This window comes from Cervus elaphus, chromosome 23 (assembly GCF_910594005.1).
Source record: "Cervus elaphus chromosome 23, mCerEla1.1, whole genome shotgun sequence".
Lineage (NCBI taxonomy): Eukaryota > Metazoa > Chordata > Mammalia > Artiodactyla > Cervidae > Cervus > Cervus elaphus.
The window spans coordinates 26519710-26541586 of record NC_057837.1 but is presented as its reverse complement, the minus strand read 5'-3'; the positions used below and the strand labels follow the sequence as shown (position 1 = coordinate 26541586).

Here is a 21877-nt window from a genome sequence, read left to right as displayed (position 1 = left end):
AATGGCAACCCACTCCAGTAATCTTGCCTAGATAATCCCATGGACAGAGGGGCCTGGCAACTGTCCGTGGGGTCACAAAAGAGTTGGACTCCACTTAGCGACTAAATAACAATAGAAAAGAGGGAAACCCAAGTGCAGAAGAAAATCTGTAGACATCAATGTATTTACTGGAAAAGGGCAATTCAGCATGTAAAAGTAGGGAAACCAGTTGGCAGGTGACTGTTGCCGTTGGGGGGAGGGGGCAGCTCCCTCTAGCTGGTGCCTGTGGCCAGTGAAGGCAGAATGAGGTTCTTCCTAAGCCGTGTGGCATGTGAGAGATGCAGACTCACTGATTCTGTTCCTTGCTTGCCTAGGTCATCCACGCTCCCGTGAGTCTCCGCTTTGCAGCACGGGCAGCTGCAATGGCATCTGCCAGCCTGGGGACCTCTGTCTCAGGTGGCTGCTGCTAATAGGTGATTATCTGCTCTGCCCCTGGTGGGCCCCGCTCCAAGACAAATCCAATAAAGTCCTTATAAATGAGTTTACTGGAATGAAACCTGATTCCAGGTGCTTCAACCAACTCCTGGCTCTCTTTGCAAAAGCGCCTGGTGTCAGTGGATGGTTGTTTAAACAAAGAAACTCAAAATTGAAAACCCCTTAGTAGGTTCACAGGGGAAAAGAAAAATGGCACAATCTGTGGGACATATATCAAGTGAACCTTAAAGATGCATTCCAATATACAGTTTTTGTTGTTCAGTTGCGCAATCGTGCCTAACTCTTTGCGACCCCATGGACTGCGGCACGCCAGGCTTTCTTGTCCTTCACCATGTCCCGGAGATTGCTCAAACTCATGTCCATTGAGTCAGTGCTGCCATCCAAACATCTCATCCTCTATCGTCCCCTTCTCCTCCTGCCTTCAATCTTTCCCAGCATCAGGGTCTTTTCTAATGAGTCAGCTCTTCGAATCAGGTGGCCAAAGTATTGGAGTTTCAGCTTTAGCATCAGTCCTTCCAATGAATATTCAGAATTGATCTCCTTTAGGATGGACTGGTTGGATCTCCTTGCAGTCCAAGGGACTCTCAAGAGGCTTCTCCATCCAACACCACAGTTCAAAGCCATCATTTCCTCAATGATCAGCCTTCCTTTTGGTCCAACTCTCACATCCATACATGACTACTGGAAAAGCAATAGCTTTGACTATACAGACTTTTGTTGGCAAAGTAATGTCTCTGCTTTTTAATACACGGTCTAGGTTGGTCATAGCTTTTCTTCCAAGGAGCAAGCATCTTTTAATTCCATGGCTGCAGTCCCCATCTGCAGTGATTTTGGAGCCCAAGAAAATAAAGTCTGTCACTGTTTTCATTGTTTCCCCATCTATTTGCCATGAAGTGATCGGACCAGATGCCATGATCGTAATTATTTGAATGTTGAGTTTTAAGTCAGCCTTTTCACTCTCCTGCTTCACCTTCGTCAATTCACTTTCACCAATATACAATAGATGCAGACAAATACTGTTTGATTCTACTTACACAAGATACTAGAACAGTCAAATTCATAGAGTCAGAAAGTACATCATTGGTAGATGCCAGGGGCCAGGGGTTGGGAGGGTGGAATGGGGCCTTAAGTACTTAATGGGGACAAAGTTTCAGTTTAGGAAGGTGAAAAATTCCAGAGATGGATGATAGTGAGAGTTGCACAAGAGTGTGAATGTACTCAGGGCCACTAAAGTGTACAGTTGCATGCATGCACGATAAGTCACTTCAGTCATGTCTGACTGTTTTCGACTCTGTAGACGGAGCCCTGCAGGCTCCTCTGACGATAGGATACTCCAGGCAAGAATACTGAAGTGGGTTGCCAAGCCCTGCTCCAAGGGATCTTCCCAACTCAGGGATCAAATCCACATCTCTTACGTCTCCTGCATTGGCAGGCAAAACATACAGTTAAATATTATTAAAATAGTGTATTTTATATCATGTGACTTTTACCACTCACAAAATACCTTAGTTTATACAAAGAGCTACCCAGGATAGCAAACAATCAGGTTTATAATGAATATGTGGATCAAGTTGACTTGCCCACGGAATTTCCATCAGGAGGTGATTCTGACACACAGGAGGAACTCGGTCATGGCACAGTTGGGGATAGAAGAGAACAGCCACTGGCCGCTTCCTATCACCAAGGGCTTTACATATATTTTCTCACTGAATTCTTTCCATCCCCTGCGATAAGTATCACTAACTCATTGTTACAGATGAGGAAAGACTTTTGGAATTTATCAAGGGAAAGGACAAGGTATTATTAAGGAATAGGGAATTTTGTCATCAGTCAAGAGGACTGAAAGGGGCTGGTGGCATTTTGGAATATCTGCTTCAGAGTCAGGGTGCGTCAGAGACAATGAATTCAGCCAGGCCTGGCCCATTCCTCCATCGCAGGATTTCTTCACTGAGCATTGCTGTAATTATCAGATTAATGGTGTCAGTGGGTTGGAGACCTTCATACAGTGGATTTACTCCTAGACTGAATCATCTCAAAATAAATTATTAGAGCTCGTTGTGACAGGAACAGGGAGAATCAGTCAATACCTGAATCGAATTTCCCACCCATGCCTAACTGTGAATGGTTCATTCCGAAGAGATATTTTACCTGAAACTCCATCCACCCTTTCAAAAAAGTGAAGTGAACAGATGCTTTGTTTTTGCAAATTTAACAAGCTCATACACAGCACGAGGGGAATGCTTTCTTTTCCTCTTGGCTTCTACAGAATAATGGGAGCCATCTGCTCTTTGCTGAACATACACCAGCCTGAGCTCAGCCAGCTGTGAGACGCACAGTGAGGGATAGTCTCTCCCCCTGGAATAACATCTCAACAATTTAGAGGGAACAGAAAACTTATGCAAAAAAAATTGGGGGAGGGGGAAGACCATGCCTCGGAGGCTTGCAAGATCTTAGGTCCCCAACCAGGGATCAAACCCAGGCCCTTGGCAGTGATAGCCCAGAGTCCTAACCACTGAACCACCGGGAAATTCCTGCAACTATTTAAATAAAAATGAATACTAAAGAAAATCCTCTTCTTTACCCTCTTGATCGCCACAATCCTAAAACAGACTCATAAGGGGAAAAAAGAGAAGTCTAAGGACATGGAAGCAGCCTAGATGTCCATCGACAGATGAATGGATAAAGAAGAAGGGGCACATACATGCAATGAAATATTACTCAGCCAAGGACTGGAACTGGGTCATTGGTAGTGATGTGGATGAATTCAGAGGCTGTTGTGCAGAGTGAAGTAAGTCAGAAAGAGAAAAACAAGTATCATATATTAACCCATATATGTGGAGTCTAGATGAATGGTACTGATGAACCTACTTGCAGGGTAGGAATAGAGACAAAGATGTAGAGAATGGACATGTGGACATGGGGGAAGAGGGAGGAGGGGGGAATGAACTAAGAGCTTAAAACTGACACATATCTACTACCATGTACAAAACAGATAGCTGACGGGAAGTTGTTATACGAGGAGCTGAGCTCAGGGCTCTGTGATGACCTAGAGGAGTGGGATGAGGGGATAGGAGGGAAGTCCTAGAGGGAGGGGATATCTGTATACACATAGCTGATTTACTTTGCTGTATAGCAGAATGAACACAACATTTTAAAGCAACTCTGCTTCAATTCAAAATAAATAAAGAGAAGGCAAAAGACTTGGCAGCAAGTTTTCCTTTGGACCAACTAAAATCTGAATTGAAAGAAACTCTAGGAATCGCTCCTTTTCTTGAGTATGTGTAATTGAGTTTTCTTGGAATCCACAAAGCTATCACATTTCAATAAATTAAAACTCTTCTTGAATGTCATTTCCCTGGCAATTGTAACAAGCTTTTAATTACTTTTTTTCAGAAGTGGAGAATCCCCACTTTGTGTTTATTTGTGTTTTCTTGTGCACGTGCTCCCAGAGCAGCAATCCCGGCAGGAGTGACCTTCAGTGTAAGATCTTTTAGTGGCTCTTTGCTACTTGCTTTTTGAGATGTTGGAAACTCTTTGATGGCTCGGGAAGACCAAGCCACTCTTCCTTCTCTTGGTGTGTGGCCAATGAGTCATTCTCCTTGCGTAAATGGAAGCTTGGAGGGCATTGACTTGACTGTGCCTTGACTGGACTTGACTGTGTTGGCACTTTCCAATGAAGCCAAAACCGCTGATCCATGTCATCTCTCTAATTCTGTTGGATACTTGTCTGAGGCAAGGATGCTCCCTGGGGAAACGAGTTCCAACAGGTACTAGATTATTTATCCCCTTGGAGATTACTTACTTCCTCTTGCTCTTCCTTCTCTTCACTTACCCTGGCCAGCCCTTCTGGATCTCTTGTCTCTGCTGAAGCGAAGGCTGAGTCCTTGACAGAGGTCACCTCAGTGCTTGGTCTGTGGTCCTCGGGGATGACTCACAGGATGGCCTTCTCCAGGGAGTTGCTGCTGCCACATCTTCATTGTGTTCAGGATGATGGACTCTAGGTGGATGAAGTAGGAAGAAGAAGTTGCCTCAAGAGCCCAGTCCTTACAGGCAGCAGCCCAGAATCCAAGTATAATGAACACATACTGACCATTCACAGTGTTCCAGGCACTGGGCTCTCTTCTCCTCTGAATCTTCACTGTCATCCCAGGAGGTAAGTGCTCTTTCTGTCCTCACTGTACAGATGAAGAACTGAGGCTCAGAGAGCTTCAGGGATTTGCTCGGGGCCACAGAGTTGATCAGTAGCTGAGTTGGCGTCTGAGGCCCCGCAATGTCTCCAGGAGACACCTTGTTGCAGGAATGAGAATATGAGCATGCAGATCAGATCTCTCCTGGTGGGAGCTCACAGGCCACCACAAACCCAGCCTTCTAGGCCACCTCTTCCTTGTTATTATGGTGCTTGTGAGCACTCATCATACCTAGTAAATCAAATTTGTGTTTATCTGGCCTTGGTAGTGTCTGGGCAGGAAGTTAATGGGACTCAGAGCCTCAGTGGATGTCAAGGACAAGAAGAAGCTTCCTTGGGACCCCTCTGCTTCCATAATTAACACCTGTGGTTGTTTCGTTGTAAATACTGGGCAGGTAATTTTAATACTATTTGGGTAGGCATGGGAATTGGAATCTCTTACTCTTACAGATGAAAGAAATAGCAGGGGAGGTATGGGAATGGAAATATCTTTTAAGAAATTTCATCTACATTGGGATAATATTGTTTTTTATAGTCAAAACAAATCTCTTTTGTCGTTTAGTCTTAAAATACGTATACCAGTGATGCAGATATTTGTTAATTGCAGCTCATGGAAGGCCAAGGTGGTGGGGGGGAACCTCTGTGATGTCTTTTTGGGATGAAGAGCTTACAATAATAATAGGAGCTTCATGCTTCTCTCCCTATATTTGTCTCCCTCCCTATTGCCTACTGCAGACTTCCACTAAGGATTGACTGGGTTGGCAAGAAAAGAACTGAGTTTATTAAGTCATTTCCAATAAGAGTTTCCTTTGCATAAACAAGGACAGATGTTAAACCAGGTGTTTTTCCTAAATGAACATTTTGATGTATGTTGCTGAGAATTGTGAGTTTCCGTGCAGTGGCAAATGGTGTCAGATGTGTACATTTGTTTAAATCGTGGATCAGGAAACATTCTGTGAAGTAAAAAAAAGAATTGCTGTTCTAATCGCTGGAGCCTGGGCAACATCTAGAACATGAATAAGCCTATAACTCTCTCTCTTCTGAAGTCAACAGAATGAAATGAAGAGATGGTTTTGATATTTCAAAGTCACAACTTCTACTGTATCAAAGACTAATTTTGATGGATCTTTTTTTGTTGTTTATTTGAAACATCATGAAAGATCTTAGGTTCTAAGGGAGGAGTTCAATGCCAACAGGTGTTGGGATGTGTGTGGATTTGAAAATGAAAGTATTATTGGGGAATCTGTAGCTTCTTGAAACACGTAGACTGCTTCGCTACCTGCAGTCTTTCAAAGCTTACAGTCTGACTCACAAACATCCCAGTCAATTTAAGTAGCATTTATTAAGAGCTAAGTGCCCTGAAATGGAGTTTGAGGGCCGGGAGAATCTGAAAGTTTTCATGGAATTAGTGGTTCTGAGATTTGTGATTTATAGGGGAAAAAAAAAAAGCAAGTTAGCAGAGTTTCTAACACCTTCTGTCATCATTTTAGAAACGTTAGGGCATGGATGATTGAAAGCAACAATGAAATGCACGAGGGGCAAAACCAGAGATGAGAGATTGACTTCAACTGTGTAAAACCCCATCTTCATCCTGAACTTCTTATTGTACCCCAAACTAGAGACATCTTCCTTCTTCCTGGGTCCTCAGGCCAGAGTTTTGCGAAACTCTGGATGAATGATCTTTCAGAGTATTTTCAGGTCTCTAAGCCTTTGTGTGAGGTTTCCCAAGTGGCGCTAGTGGTAAAGAACCTGCCTACCAATGCAGGAGACATGAGACTCAGGTTTGATCCCTCAGTCAGGAGGATCCCCTGGAGGAGGGCATGGCAACCAACTCCAGTATTTTTCCCTGGAGAATCCCATGGACAGAGGAGCTTGGCGGGCTACAGCCCATAGGGTTGCAAAGAGTCAGACATGACTGAAGTGACTTAGCACGCATGCAAGCCTGTGTGTGAGCAGGGTGAAAGCTAGAACACCACGAGGATGTCAGTGGTAGAGTGTATCCTGATTTGCCTTATCAGGTCCAGGCTGCTCTATGGGCTTGAGATGCCCTTAAAGGTATTAGTCTGGAGTGAATAGATAGCACTTCAAGCAGACATATGGAGGGAGGACATAAGAGATGAAGATTCTGAATAATTTCATATTGCTTATAGGGGAACCAATAGACAAAAGGCAAATCAAGAGGAACACCTGTCATTCCTGCCCTAGTTCCCATGACCCCCCGCCCCTCCCCAGGCTGGGAACAATCTTCTGTTCCTGTTCACATCTTCATGGATGTTGTTAAACTATCATCTTCACCAGGTTTTTGTGTGAGTTAAAACGTTAGCAGTTCGCATAGCACTTTGTTTTCAAGTGTGTGTGTTCTCAGTGGCTTCAGTCATGTCTCTTAGCGACCCCAAGGACTGTAGCCCACCAGGCTCCTCTGTCCATGGGATTCTCCAGACAAGAATACTAGAGTGGATTACCATGCCCTCATCCAGGGGATCTTCCTGACCCAGGAGGGATCAAACCCACATCTCCTGCACTAAAGGTGGATTCTTTACCACTGTGCCACTGGGGAAGGCTTGTACCCAAGAGTGTCCAACAAATCTCCTTGTCATGTTGCTGCTGGCCAAAAATCCATTCAGGTTTTTCTGTACCAGGCTCTGAATTAGTCATTTCTGAAGCTGCTTGTAACCTTCATGGGAGGTCATTACACTTATTTCTTCCACTTCGGCAGGTACATGAAATTTTCCATAATAAAATACCTTAAAAAAAAAAAAAGACTGGATCTGAGTGAAGGAGAAACCAGGGTAGTGAAAAAAATATCCTTGAGAAGCATCTACAGAAGTAAGAGGTTTTTTTCCCCGAAGAAGACCCAAAGATGCTCTGAGCTCTGTGACAGTGGAAGGACCTTTTATGCAGGACAAGTCATTAGAAATGAGCCCCTCAACATGGCAAAGCCCGAATTAAGCATCCAGCATCTGAGATATTTCCACATGTACACATTTATTTGGATTTAGAGAGACAACACATAAAATACCTTGATCATACACAAGTTCATATTTGGTAAGAGGATCAGGTTGTCACGTGTTTATAGCTCTTTTTTTTTTATTATTGTTTTCTGTCTTTAGTAATGGAGCGATGCTGGGGAAGTGTCAATATCTTTCAGAAACACCAATGGGGAACAGTATTTCAGCATAGGTAACTAATCAATACACAGCATATGCACTTAGCATTTGAAAACAGGAGGGCGCGTGCAAGATGATACCCACTGCTAGGTTCCTGGGTTCCCTGTTCTGCTGCAATATTTACACCCATGCTTTCTTGGTCCATATTCTGAGGAGTGGTGTCTACTCCGAATGATGCTAGCAGGGATAGTACCTGCGAGGTTGGCTGCTGGTGACCCTCCTTATTTGTCTCCTGTTCTCAGAGACACTGAAGTTGCATGGTGTGAAATCACACAATTCTCAAAGGAGACTTCTCAGGAGCGAGCGGAGCCAAGGGCATTCCCCATGAGGGCTGAGGCAGAGGGCACCCCATGTAGCAGAGAGCATGGCGCGGATGCAAGTGTGGTTCCCAGAATATCAGTGCGGCCACCGCACAGGAAGAGACACGTCAATAATATGTTGGACAAGCTTCTACAGCGACACATGTTGACTTGCAACACTGCAAATTCAGATCTAAAGTGCACAACCCCAATCTGAGGGGACGAGACAGTACTAGCAGTATATTTAAAGGCAACACAGTTACACACAGGATTAACTTCCTTTTCTTTCCTCATGTCCTTGACACAGTCCAGGAAGTCAATACCATTTATGTGTCTCTGATGAAAACATATCACACTTTTTTTTTCAAGTATTTAAAAATAAGAAACACAATATTGCTGTCTAAATGAAAATGGCCATGTCAAATCAGATTAAAGCTAAAACCCAACTTTTCTAATATTTGTAAAAGAATCAGTTCAGTCACTCAGTCGTGCCTGACTCTTTGCAATCCCATGTAAAAGAATGGTCCCACATAAAAGCCTTTGGCACTGGGAATTTGCGCTAAAGTTCAAAACAATCTCCCTTCCTTCCTTCTCTCCTTCCTTCCCTACTTTCCTTCCACTTGACCAGATTTCAAACCTACTTTAAAGAATGTTTAAACTACTGGGATCTGTCAGGCTTTTATTTACCTCCTTCTGTGGGTTATGGTTGATAGCATTTCACTACATAGAATGGCGCAAGGCTCCCAGCAAACTTGGGAAAGAATCTGGGAAGGTCAGGGCGTTAGGGAAATGATCTATTGATAAAAACTCTTTTTTGGAATTTCAAACACAGGCACAAATGTTCCCTTTTAAGTTCAGTCATACCATCAAGTGAAAAAGCAGTCGATTCTGCTAGGGAGTCTGGACCCCCTAGGTAGAAGCTTCTTGGAGTAGAGAGGGGTCTGTCCATATCAGGACATTGGGCTCCATCCTCCAGGCAGGATGGTGGGTTTGATAATTAGCATCTCTGCCTCTGAGATGGGTCCTTTGGGCCTGAGGCTCATGATAGCTGGGCAGCTATGTGCTTATTCTCAACAGCCAAATTCTAGAACGCTTGGCCATTAGACAGAGCCTAGAAGGGGAGGCTTACTCCTTCATAAAATTGTGGGGCATAGGGTTTTTTTCCTAAAAGTCATACACACATACATGCTAAGTTGCCTCAGTCATGTCTGACTCTGTGCAACCCTATGGACTGTAGCCAGTCAGGTTCCTCTGGATTCTCCAGGCAAGAATACTAGAGTGAGTTGCCATTTCCTTCTCCAGGAGATCTTCCTGACTGAGGGATCAAACCTATGTCCCTTATGTCTCCCGCATTGGCAGGCGGGCTCTTTACCACTAGCGCCACCTAGGAAGTCTGATAGGCATAGGAAATCCATTTGCTTCTTAGACTGAGAGGAACCAAAGCCAAGTGCATCTCAAGTATCAATGTTTCTGTATCCAACCTAGGGGAGAGATGTAGGGGCAAGCTCATGAAGCTTGCAGGTGGTTGGATCCTATGGTCAAGTGAGAGGGCTTTGCTACAGGATGAAGGATGGGGTCCTCTTCTTTCCCTCATATACCTACAGTCTTCTTGATCACAGATCTGAGAGGTCCATACAGAAAGGATGAATGCTCCTAAGTGTGCATCCACAGTCTGCATATATGTGGATACATATGCAGGACATGTAGTCCTCCACTAGCACTTGGAATCTGACAGTCTGTACCCTATAAATACCTATGAGAGCTCTTGTTAGCGCCTGTCTCTCCATCAGGTTTGCAGGGGCAGAAGGATGCTTTTAGAATATTATTTTGAATTATATGGAGCATATGTCCTCTCTGTATTCCAGTCACTTTGATCTTAATGGGACACAGAAGATAGAAGAAGGGTCTTAAGATGCTGTTTCAAAATCCCGGGTAACGAGACTTCCCTGGTGGTTCAATGACTAAAACTCCAAGCTCCTACGGCAGAGGGCTTGATCCCTGGTCAGGGAACTAGATCCCACATGCCACAACTAAGAGTTCACATGCCACAACTAAAGATCATGCGTGCCACAACTAAGACCTGGCACGGCCAAATAAATACATAAATATATAAAATTAAAAAAAGTCTTGGGTGAGGAGCTCATTTCCTCATAACCCCTCATGAAGTAGAAATTAATTATTTGGGGTTCCCAGAGATGGGGAACTCAGCAGGAAGGACTTCTGTGGGTCGGAATGGGAAGGAATTGGAATAAAGCAATGACCTGGGAGGGAAATAACTCCTCCCCGGACAGGCGATGTGGCCTCCAGGATGACGTCACTGTTCTTACAGAGACACTGAAGGCCAAGTGTAATTTTCTGGGCTCGCCACATCTGGAGTGTGTCTCATTCCTCTTTACTCTGGCTGATTAGATTTTATTTTCTCTAAGGAATCCACATGACTTCATAAGAGAATACTGTCTGGGAAGACAGCGCAAGAACCAGCATTCACCTTCTGTTTAGAACAGGCTGAACGGAAATAAGAATAGAGACGATTACCCTCATTAGTCTAAGATGAAGCCCAGTTGTCAGGCCTACAGTGCGGGTCTGCTAAGGTCCAATGGGTGAAAAACAGAAAAGGGAACAGAATCTTACTGTCGAGCTGACAATCACTTTTTAAAGAAACTGCAGTATTCTTTTGTGTTTGTTTTGTAAGAGCCCGAACAGAAAGAAGGCATCATTCTGTTGTGGGTCTATGTTCCTAAATAACTTGGCTAAGTGTTTAATTGTGCCTCCATTCAAAGAAAGAGAAAAAAAAAAAATCTGGCTTAGTTTTTATATCTGCCCCTGCAGTTTGTATAACCCATATAAAATAAAAATCTATATGTTACAAAATAGGATTTCTTTTTAATATATATATTTTCCTTTTGTAAAATTATATGTATTTAAATACACTTGATATGTTACTATAGGTAAATTAGAAATTTTTTTTTCTAATACTATGAAAAAGGCAAGAGTTTTTTTTTTATTGTCAACATATATTTTATATTCACTTTATCCTTTTCACTGTACCCCAGAGAACCTTTTATGATTCAGGGGCAATTTGGCACTATTCAACCCTACTACTCTGACTTGAAAATAAAGTTTGATTTGCACACTATATTAAAAGTAAGGGAAGTATTTATAACAATTGTAAGCTTTTCCTTATTGATTAGAACACAGCCTTTTGTCACTAATTATTACAGAGGTGTTCTAAACTTAAGAAACGATTTTTAAAAGGAATAATGTTAGTTTTTGATTTTTAAACTGTACTATACTTTGACACCACAATATAGAAATAGATTTACTTTGGAACAAACTACAAATACATTTACATGGTTTGTGACAACTTAATTGTCTACCTAGAGAATTCAAACAGCTTAGTGAGCTAGGTTATTATAAATCTTGTCCAAGGCGTTCTATTTCTTCAATCAGGAAGTCAATGTCTTGGTGAGTTGCTGCGGGGTTTGAGATGACCATGCGGAAGAAGTTGACCTTGTCGCCCAAGGGTTGGTAGCTCACCATTGTGGTCCCATACTCCATCATCCTGGCTTTAATCACTGGAGCCACCTGTGGGAGAGATGAGACCACTGCAATGACTGCTTCTCCCAGGGCTTCTTCCTATTATCAAAGAATCCAGTGCCAAGTAGCATTTTGAGTATTTAACTGAACAATCAGAACCATATCTGTTTTTCCTTAAAGGAACTGCTTCCACTTTTTATGAGAACAGAGGGCTAGAACAGGTTAATACATCCAAGATCTCAAAGGTGCTGAAAGGAATAATCAGTGGTGGGCTATCAGGAGCTTGCAACTTATCTTTGACTTTCTACTTAGTATTTTGTGGCAACAGGAAGAAGCTAATGTTGGTTCCAAGGATAAAGAGTTTAGAAATAAAACATTTGGGGAACTTTTTAATCCTTCAGTAAATATAAAATCATTGGAAGTAAGACAAAATTCAGAGACTGGGTACGAAGATATAAGCCTCACTATCAAGTGATGTGTGAAAATAAGCAGGTTTTTGAGATCTTAAGGCTATTTTCATTCTTGAGATCCTAAAGCTTCCTAGTTTCTTTTTTAAACTTTTTGTTTTATATTAGAGTATAGCCGATTAACAATGTTGTGATAGTTTGAGATGGACAGCAAAGGGACTCAGCCATACAGATACATATATCCATTCTCCCCAAAACTCCCCTTCCATCCAGGCTGCCGCATAACATTGAGTAGGGTTCTCTGTGCTATACAGTTGTCGATTATCCATTTTAAATACAGCAGTGTGTGTCTGTCCATCCCAAACTATCCTATCCCCCCATCTTTCCCCCTGGCAACCACAGGTTCCTTCTGTAAGTCTGTGAATCTGTATCTGTTTTGTAAATAAGTTCATTTGTATAATTTCTTTTTGGATTCCTCAGTTCATAAGATGATTTGAAATATATTTCCTAATAGTGATGAAGAGTCAGCTGAGGCAAAAAGCTGCACCCACAAGGATTTAACATTATGGAGCTGGATCACAGACAAGATTTTACCACGTTTATGCCCGATGGCTAATTACAGCCCTTGGTCCTCTATTATGTATGAGATTAAGTTAAAATGCTTCAGTTCAGCACAAATGCCTTTTTGTCACCAGTTCTGAGGACTCAGCTCCCAGGGCTCACCCAGATGAATCTGCAGCTCTGACAAGACCTCCTTATCCCATATCCCTTGGATGTACTGCACATATTTTCATCCCTTTACATCGTCCTCAGTCTCACCATGTCACATTTGTTCTCTCTGCTTAGAATCCCTTCTCTTCCAGTTTGCATCTTACAAAGCCTCCAAGGCTCCACAACAGCCCTACACCCATGAGGAAGCCTTTCCTGACTTCTGTAGTCCACTAGCATATTTTCTCTTAGTTGTAAGTACATGATCCTTAGCCATAGAGTCTGTCTATATTCTAATTCCTATCATCCCCTCACTTATGAGAAAATAAACCTTATCTTTGTACCCAACTGTAAGCTCCTGGAGGTCAAGGATGGGGTCTTTCACTTCTTTTATCCACACAGCACTGTTTGCACATGGAGGGCTCCCTGAGTCCTTATTGACCGTAAAGACTGGCATAAGAGGAACAGCTCCCAGGATGAGGCATACATTTTAAATTATGTCCAACTATATGCAGGACCTGTCCACATATTTTACCACTGGAGTTTGTAAATATAACATTGATCTTTTCAGTTCAGGGCTGCAAATATGTAACCAGAGATGTAGATATCAGGGAAGCTTTGGGCTTATGCCAGATCTTTATAGTCAGCAACTCAGTTCAGTATGGGAACCATGCCCTCTATCACAGTTGTATTTGTCTCACATGAAGGATAGATTCAAAGGGAATGTAGTTATGAACATGTGACTTTTGAATATCAACACTTACGTGACCACTGGTTTACAATGAGGTTTTACTCCTCAGAGAACTCAATGTGAACAACCAACATGGCTCCTCAAGAGGATCAGCAGCAGTTTTGTTTTCTACCCATTTCTGGGGCCTGGAATCTTTTTCACATTTGTAATTGAGCACCAGTTTCTCTTGGCAGATCAGCAATTTCAGCTGATTGCCGCTGAGTTGTGAAGCCAGGAAAGGTATGACCTAGTGCTTATTTTCAGCCTTCATAAACATGCTCTCAGAACACAGAAGCAGTTGAGTTGTTAAAAGTCTGGACAGACCAGTTCTGTGTGTCCTGGTTCTATAGGAAGCCACAGGGGGCAGGGGACCCGTGACCATGGCTGAAGATAGATGTTCCCTAAAGACATGCACATCTGTCATGAGGATGATATGGACATGAAAGGACACTGAGGTCCAGATCAGGGGAACGCGAGTCCTTACTTTGGACAGGCGGCTCAGTCTCTCTTCATTGTTGTCCAGGACACGCAAGCTCGGAGGTACATACCAGAAGCAGACGTTGGTGTGCTGAGGCTACAAAGAGGAAAGTCAAATTCATGCTCAGTTCAAACAAACAAGTCTGAAAATTCCAAGGACATTTCAAATCTCTTCTGCAGCTTCTAGATACAATCCTGCTTTTAAATCTCTAATCACCATTGAACTGCCTGACTTTCACACCATTATACAGTATTTGTGTGTGTGTGAGAGAGAGTTGGATTTATACTTCCATTCTAAATGGTTACCCCCTCCCCACTGCTTCTCCTTTGTCATGGTCTCACTTACTTGGACAGTATATTCTTAGCTTCAGAAAATATCAGTGAGAAGAATTGGAATGGGGACTTCCCTAGTGGTCCAGTTTCTAAGACTTTGCACTCCCAATGCAGGGTCCCAGGTTCAATCCCCGGGGGAACTAGATCCCACATGCTGCAACTAAGACCTGGTGCAGCCAAATAAATACATAAATAAAATATTTTAAAAACCGCAAAGAGTTAGAATGGACTGAACTTTGGGGGGGGTGCACTGTAGAAATCAGAATACATACCTTTCCATCAAACACCATTTCATAACCTTCTCGGTTTTTTATGATATTGTATAAATACTCCGCCAGCTCCAAACACTTATCAATATGTGCTTCAAACCCGGTGGTCCCCTACGTGAGAGAAGAAGAGAGCTTAGCAGTCAAGCTGAGGAAGGTGGGCGAGCTCTCAGGTGAGATGGAGGGACGCATCCCTCTGGACACTGGTGGTCTTTCGGACCCCTCGGCCTCTGCTCTGCACCGGAACTTTGCTTACACGAGACCATGTGTCTAGAGGCTTTTCTGGCAATTAGTCCTCCTTTCATGCTTTCCACATCAGATGCCTCTGTTCCCTTTCATGTCGTCACAGCTCTCCACGGCAGAATCCCTTTCTTTCAGAGCCTCTATTCCCCAGCCAATTATTTTGATTACTCGAGGGGAAAATTTACCACTGCCACTCAGAGGAGTAATTATGGAAGTCATTAATGACAGGAGGGCTGGCTATTCTTTTCCTGCAGATTAAAAGCATCATCAGAGACCACCCCTCCCCTTCCTGGATGTCTGCTGAGTCCCTGCCCATCAGGTAAATTTGCCATTTCCAGATCCCACTTTTGTTCACCAATGTACCCCCATTATAGAACAGATAGGGTAGGTGCTCAATGAATATGTGCTGGACAAAAGAATTACTGACTGAGAGGCACACAGATGCTCTATTAGCCTGTCATTTTGCAAAGCTTATTAGATTTCTCCTCTGGGGGTAAATGGGGCTTCCCTGGTGGCTCAGGTGGTAAAAAAAAAAAAAATCTGCCTGCAATGAGGGAGGCCTGGGTTTGATCCCAGAGTCGGGAAGATCCCCTGGAGAAGGGAATGGCTATCCACTTCAGTATTCTTGCCTGAAAAACTCCCTGGACAGAGGAGCCTGGTGGGCTACAATCCATGGAGTCTCAAAGAGTCGGACATGATTGAGCGACTAACACTTGGGGATAAAATGACTCCTATGTCTGTAATGGGTGAACATTATCACAGAGGTCTTTCACTTTCCAGCTGTTGGAAGCCCAGGATCTGGACTTGTGAAAAACAACACGACGGCCTTGAACTACTACTGTTTCACTGACAACAGGACGCACTAGGGCAGCGGTCCCCAACATTTTTGGCACCAGGGACTGGTTTCGTGGAAGACAACGTTCCACAGACCGGGGGTGGGGAGAAGGCTTCAGAATGATTCAGGCACATAACATTTACTGTGCACTCTATTTCTATTATTATTACATCAGCTCTACCTCAGATCATCAGTTATCAGATCCTGGAGGTTGGGGACCCCAACACCAGGGAATTACTTTTCACACGGCTTTACTCCTAACTCCACTGGTATGTGTGGAGTACTACAGGAAAGCTCAGAGAAACAGTGAATGCTCGTCCCAGGAACTCTGAGAACAGACCTACCAGTGACTAATCCAACCTGAAATCCAGAGGAAGTAATAATGGAGACAAGAGGGGCCCACTTTCCTGTTAACATACAGTCTCATCATGTCATCTAAAAGGGGGACCTGGCAGAATGATGACTTGTAACATATGAAACATTTTTAAGAGTAAGCTGCATTTAAGAGAGCTGATGGGTTCAGAAATCCATTTCTTTAGGGACTGCCACTCTTGCTAACTGGTTCCTGTGACTCCAAGTATCCACCTGATGCCTGGACATCCAGGCCATCACCCATGCACTCAATGAGTCTGTGGGTGCCAAGGATTTACCATTGATTTGGACCAAGCTGGCAGTTTGGGTCCACTTGGGATGGACGTTAGATAAGAGGGGGGAGAGTTTACTGTTAGCCAAACTGGATCCTTGGGACCAGTCTCGCATTGGATTTCAGCTTGCAAGAACCTGATCCAGGATCTGTTCAGGACCAGTATGGCTCTGACCCTGTCCAGCCGCATGGCCTTGGCTGACTTTTCTGGTCACATGGAATGATGGTACCTGTGCGATTTCCCACACAGAGACGTAGTGAGGTGGAATGAATGCTCTGAAAATGAGTGTGACTGTACCGTAAAGGGAGTGGGGTTACCACGACGGGATGGGAGTTCTCTAGCCCTGCTAGTCTGGGAGTCCAGTCTGGCTAAGCTCAGGAATAATCCATCTGCCCCCTCGAGATGAAGGCTGAAGAGCTACCAGGGGACTCTGATGTGCCTGTAAAAGTCCGGGGCTCCTCCTTTCAAACTGGATATTCATGAGACTAAGATTCACATTTTATTTTCAAGGTTTTGTAGGTTTTTAGGAGATTCTCCGAAATTCATTCTATTAATATCAATTGCTTGTTGACTCATTATAGGCAATACAGCTCTTCTTGTGAGAATGATAAAGGCATCTATAAAGCCTTATCAGGCAATGCCTCTCCATGACCCGAATCACTGGGAAGGAAGCTGAAATCTCAGATGACCACTTCTGGGTGGACGGCAGGTTCCCAGACTCAGGGCTACACTGAAAGAGGTTCGGGAGAAAGATGTTTTATCTTATCCCTCATCCTTACACACTCAGAATGGGTTTGGATGGACCCACTCAGGACCTCTTACTTCTCATCTGAATGGTAACATCCTAATTATTCTTCAGTCAATTGAGATGCTCCACTAGCTCAGGATATGCCCTTCAGCCCCTGCCTGACCATCTTCCTGGGATGTCCCTTCTCCCAGCTCTGCTGGCCGAGGTCTTACTTATTCTATCCATCCTGTTCACAATCAGTCTCAAAGGTCAGTTCTTGATGAATCATTCTTGGCTCTCAAACTAGGACTGAGCTCTTCATTCTTTGACTCTTCAAGGTGTATGTGTTTCTTTTATAAACAGTTGTATTCTATTTTTTAAAAAATGTTTATTGGAGTATATGCTGTGTTGTGCTTAGTCACTCAGTCATGTCCAACTTTGCAACCCCATGAGGCTTCTCTGTCCATGGGGAGTCTCTAAGCAAGAATACTGGAGTGGGTTGCCATGCCCTCCTCCAGGGGATCTTTCCAACCCAGGGATCGAACCCAGGTCTCCCGCATTGAAGGCGGATTCTTTACCATCTGAGCCACCAGGGAAGCCCTTATTGGAATACAGCTGATTTATAATGCTGTGCTAATTTCACGAGTACAGCTAAGTGACTCAATCGTGTGCTATTGTTTAGTTGCTAAGTCGTGTCAGATTCTTTTGCGACCCCATGACCTGTAGCCCGCCAGGCTCCTCTCTTATTGGGATGTCCCAGGCCAGAACACTGGAGTGGGTAGCCATTCCCTTCTCCAGGGGATCTTCCTGACTGAAAGGTTGAATCCAGGTCTTCCGAAGTGGCAGGCAGTTTCTTCACCACAGAGTCATCAGTTACACGTATACATATATCCACTTTCATTTTTAAGATTCTTTTCCTATATAGGCCATTACAGAGAATTGAGTACTGTGCTGTACAATAGGTTCTTATTAGTTATCTATTTTATATATAATAGTATGTCAATCCCCATCCCCTAGTTGGTATTCTGTCATTTGTGAGGGTCATTGGTGAATTTCTCTTTCCTGCCTGGAAACTGTAGCCCCTGATCTCATCCAGCAACAGACAATCAGTAGCCACTTATGAAAAAAATTAATATTTTAGAGAGAAAGGGAACATTCACTCACTCAGTAAGGAGTGCAGGACATCCATTTCCCTTTAATAGTTTCTCCTGGTTTCTTTTTTCCCTCAGCCATTTGCCAGTCCCACTGTTATCTATACTTTAATTATGGAGGTCAATCAGAAAATTATAAGAAAATCTGCCAATCTGCATAATCATATACAAACATCAAGATTTACAGTAAAAACTCTGCAGTTATATATTAAGCCATCACTGCAAGCCTAAACAAAGGGACTCCTTTTGAGGTTTTTTTCTTTTTTTCTGTCTACACAGAGTTTTAACTGAGGTAATCTGTCAAGATGAAAAATAATCAAGTTCTAGGATTCTCTAATAAAATGCTGTAAGAAAAGAAAATAGACAAAATAAAAGGTTTACCCAATAAGAACAGAGTTGAAGACAGACACAGTGTCTTTGCCAGTGAAAAGCTTACAAATCATGTCACCATCCAGAGTACCTTCTAGCATTCCACATCAAGAGGCTCAATTTTTTTTCTTTTTCACATTAATTTGCTCCTTTAAATAAAGTTGTCTTGGATTTAATATGACAGTTGTCTTCAGTGCATTTAGCTCCATTTGTTATTAACAGGTGAAAGAATAGGAATTTATACTTAGATTACTATTTTCCCATGGCTTATCTTACTAAGGAGAAAATGTGGATTCACTGGAGCATTGTATTCTCCAGGTGTATCTTATAACAGAGGGTTTGCAGATTAATGTCACATTCCTTCTCTTCCTCTTCATTATTGTTTTTGCAAATGCAAAACAGAATGACACGGCCAACTCTCTCGTGGTTCTTAGGGAGATTGACTTCTCCTGCCCTGGCTGGTATTATGACAGAGCTAGGCGTATCAGAGGGTGTTTACCCTTGATCTTGATTGTAGGACTGAGATTATTACTTTAATAGTTATTATTTCATTAAAAAAAAAAACGCAACTTTAAGTTGAAAGTCAAATGGATGTTTTTGTCATTTAGATGTCTAGATACTTAGGGCTTTGTGTAAGGAATTAAAAAAATAGGTGCCCCTGTCTTCTAAGTAATTCAAGTTCTTTTTTGAAGTTCTTTACTACAGTCTCTTTCTGCATTTTACACAGAAACAATATGTTGGCTTTCATTAATTATAAAGAGTTATCCAGATGTCTTCATTTCTGTTCACATCTTACATATGAATGTTAGAAAATGAATTATTCCTTTTCACAAATATAATGTACAAGAACTAATGAAACTATTTTAAATTCTGGATGATGATAATAAACTAATTTTCAATGCAAAATGTATGTGTCCATAAGTTACACAGCCACTGTGATCTCTCTCTCTCTCTCTTGTTATCCCCTCTTCTGGTGTCTGTATCTCAGCCCTTTTATAAACTGGATCCTCTGCCTTTATTTCAAGCTTCACTGGTCCTGCTGTTGAGCTCACACCTGATGTCTTCTGTGTGATTTCTCTGAGAACCAGCCAGCTGCACCAAGCTGGCAGGGAGGCTTCCAATGGAAAAGAAGCAGCAGGATCCGATGAACCATGCCAGATACATTTTTGTGTAAATATAGCTAATGATCATCATCTGAATAAAAACACCAGGGGAACAAGAGGCAAAAAGAGGGACACTGAACAATATTTAGAGACCAAGCTTTCCTCAACTTCCTAGCTAATGTTTACCTCTGTCATTTTATCATTCCCACCAATCAAGGACATGAAAAGCCTGCTCATTTGAAAACAGCCTGAGAGTACACCAATAAGTCTACATTTCTGATGGATTTATTATTGCCAAATGATAGTGTCATTGCCAACAGAGAGTCTCGACTTGGGCAGTGGGGACCAGATACCTGTCCTTGTCAGGCACTCAACTTTCAAAAGAGGAAGGAGTCCCCTGCCCAGCTCAAGGGATTTTAGCCCACTCATCACACACCTTTATGGGGCAATAAGTCACCTTGGGTCTCACTCCAGGTAACTGTCTTGTACTTAGCAATACTTAAAGAAAACTCAATCAGGCCAAATAACATGATGGAGGTTTGCTTGAAGACCATGTAGTCCAGCCACCCCTGGAAACCAGCTAAGAATTTTTGTGCATTAAGCAAGACCATCTTTCTAGTTAAACTGCCTTTTTCCAGGATGGGTTTAAAGAAGATTCCATACAATATTAAGTTGGTCAAAAAGTTAGTTTGAATTTTTCCATCAGATGTTATAGAAAAGCCTGAATGAACTTTTTGGCCAATCCAATAGATGTCAACTATTTCACTCCTAAGTCCCCTCTTTTTCTTATTAGCCATCTGCCTGTGTGGAACTGTCTAAGGAAATTCAGTTTGCTTAAACACCAGCATATGGACTGGGTACTGTGGACCTGGTCCATAGCTCTTTCTACAGACCTGACGAAGGAGCCATTCTGTGGTCTCATCCAGCTGACCAAGTCATTTGCTTATTTCTATGGGGCTGATCTGTCACCTCTTCATGTAGGATACTTAGAAATCTGAGAGCCAGATGTCCTTGGGGGTCCAGTGGTTAAGAATCCACCTGCCAATGCACAGGACATGGGTTCTATCCATGGTCGGGGAAGATCCCACATGCCTCAGGGCAACTAAGCCTGTGTGCAACGTGACTACTGAAGTCCATGAGCCCTAGAGCCCAGGCTCTGCAATGAGAGAAGCCATCGCAGTGAGAAGCCTGTGTGCTGCAACTAGAGGATAGTCCCTGCTCACTGCAACTAGAGAAGGCCCACACACAGAAACAAAGACCCAGCACAGTCTAAATAAATACATAAAATAACTGAATATTACAAAAAAGAAAGAAAGAAAGCTGAGAGTCAAATTCGTGGACCATTTCCCAAACACACTGGACCGAGGTCTCACCAGCTTCCCTCTCATCTCTCCCTTTGTCACGTTTCCCTCACGTACTCTTTTAACAGTTGGACTTTTCTAGCAGTTGGGTTTTTCCAGCATGTCCCTACTGGCTCTAGCCATTGCCTCCTGTGGGAGATAAATGAAACCAGGTGGAAAGTCACCGAGCTGTGACATTTAAGTTAGGAATCTGGTCAAAGTGAAAAATAAAATCTTTGACCTTCCCAGCCTGCTTACATTTACCCACACACGTGTGCTCTTGGAAGCTATAATTAGGTCCAGCCAGTAGCGCACAACATTAGTTACAGAGTTCCATGTCTGAGAGAGGGGTGATCATCCACAGTTAAATTTTGAGGTAAATAGAGAAACCAAACTAAAGGAGGTCACCAGGAAGTTCCAGGGTTTTTTAAAAAAGCTTTATAACTAGAGGTTACTCTATGAAATGACAAAAACAAGCTATCATGCTGATTTTTTTTCCTTTTCTTTTTTGTTCTCCAAACAAAAAGTCTACATTTAACGTACCCAAATGATCAATCACTGGGTAAAAACCAAGAGTTGGGACAAGAACAACAGTGAAACACCTCTTAGGAATCCAGAGATTCTGCTGTATAAAGCAATATGGATTGGTTTTTTAGATAAATGAGCATTAGAAGCAATTTGGCTTAAACAAAAAACAAACAAACACACAACAGATTTCTTATATTTCTGCCCATGTAGAATGCAGATTAACTAGATCTAGGATTCAGGAAATTTCGTCTTGAGTAAATAATTTTCAATTTGGAAGTCAATTTTGACATGTCCTAACAAGGGTCACCAGATACAGCATCTGTTTTTAGTTGCCATTCAGCCAATTCTGGGGT

At 42.8% G+C, this 21877-nt stretch overlaps 1 protein-coding gene across 1 annotated transcript in view; it reads right to left on the bottom strand.

Moving 5' to 3' along the window:
• Positions 1 to 7626: 7626 nt before the first annotated feature.
• GAD2 (glutamate decarboxylase 2) overlaps positions 7627 to 21877 on the bottom strand; it is a 66217-nt gene continuing 51966 nt past the window's right edge. Inside the window, exons 14-16 of the mRNA XM_043884827.1 lie at positions 14591 to 14698; positions 13993 to 14082; positions 7627 to 11711 (exon numbers count right to left, since the gene is read on the bottom strand). Of these exons, the coding sequence (XP_043740762.1) occupies positions 11538 to 11711; positions 13993 to 14082; positions 14591 to 14698 (372 nt within the window). The 3' untranslated portion in view covers positions 7627 to 11537. The remainder of the gene's footprint in view (positions 11712 to 13992; positions 14083 to 14590; positions 14699 to 21877) is intronic.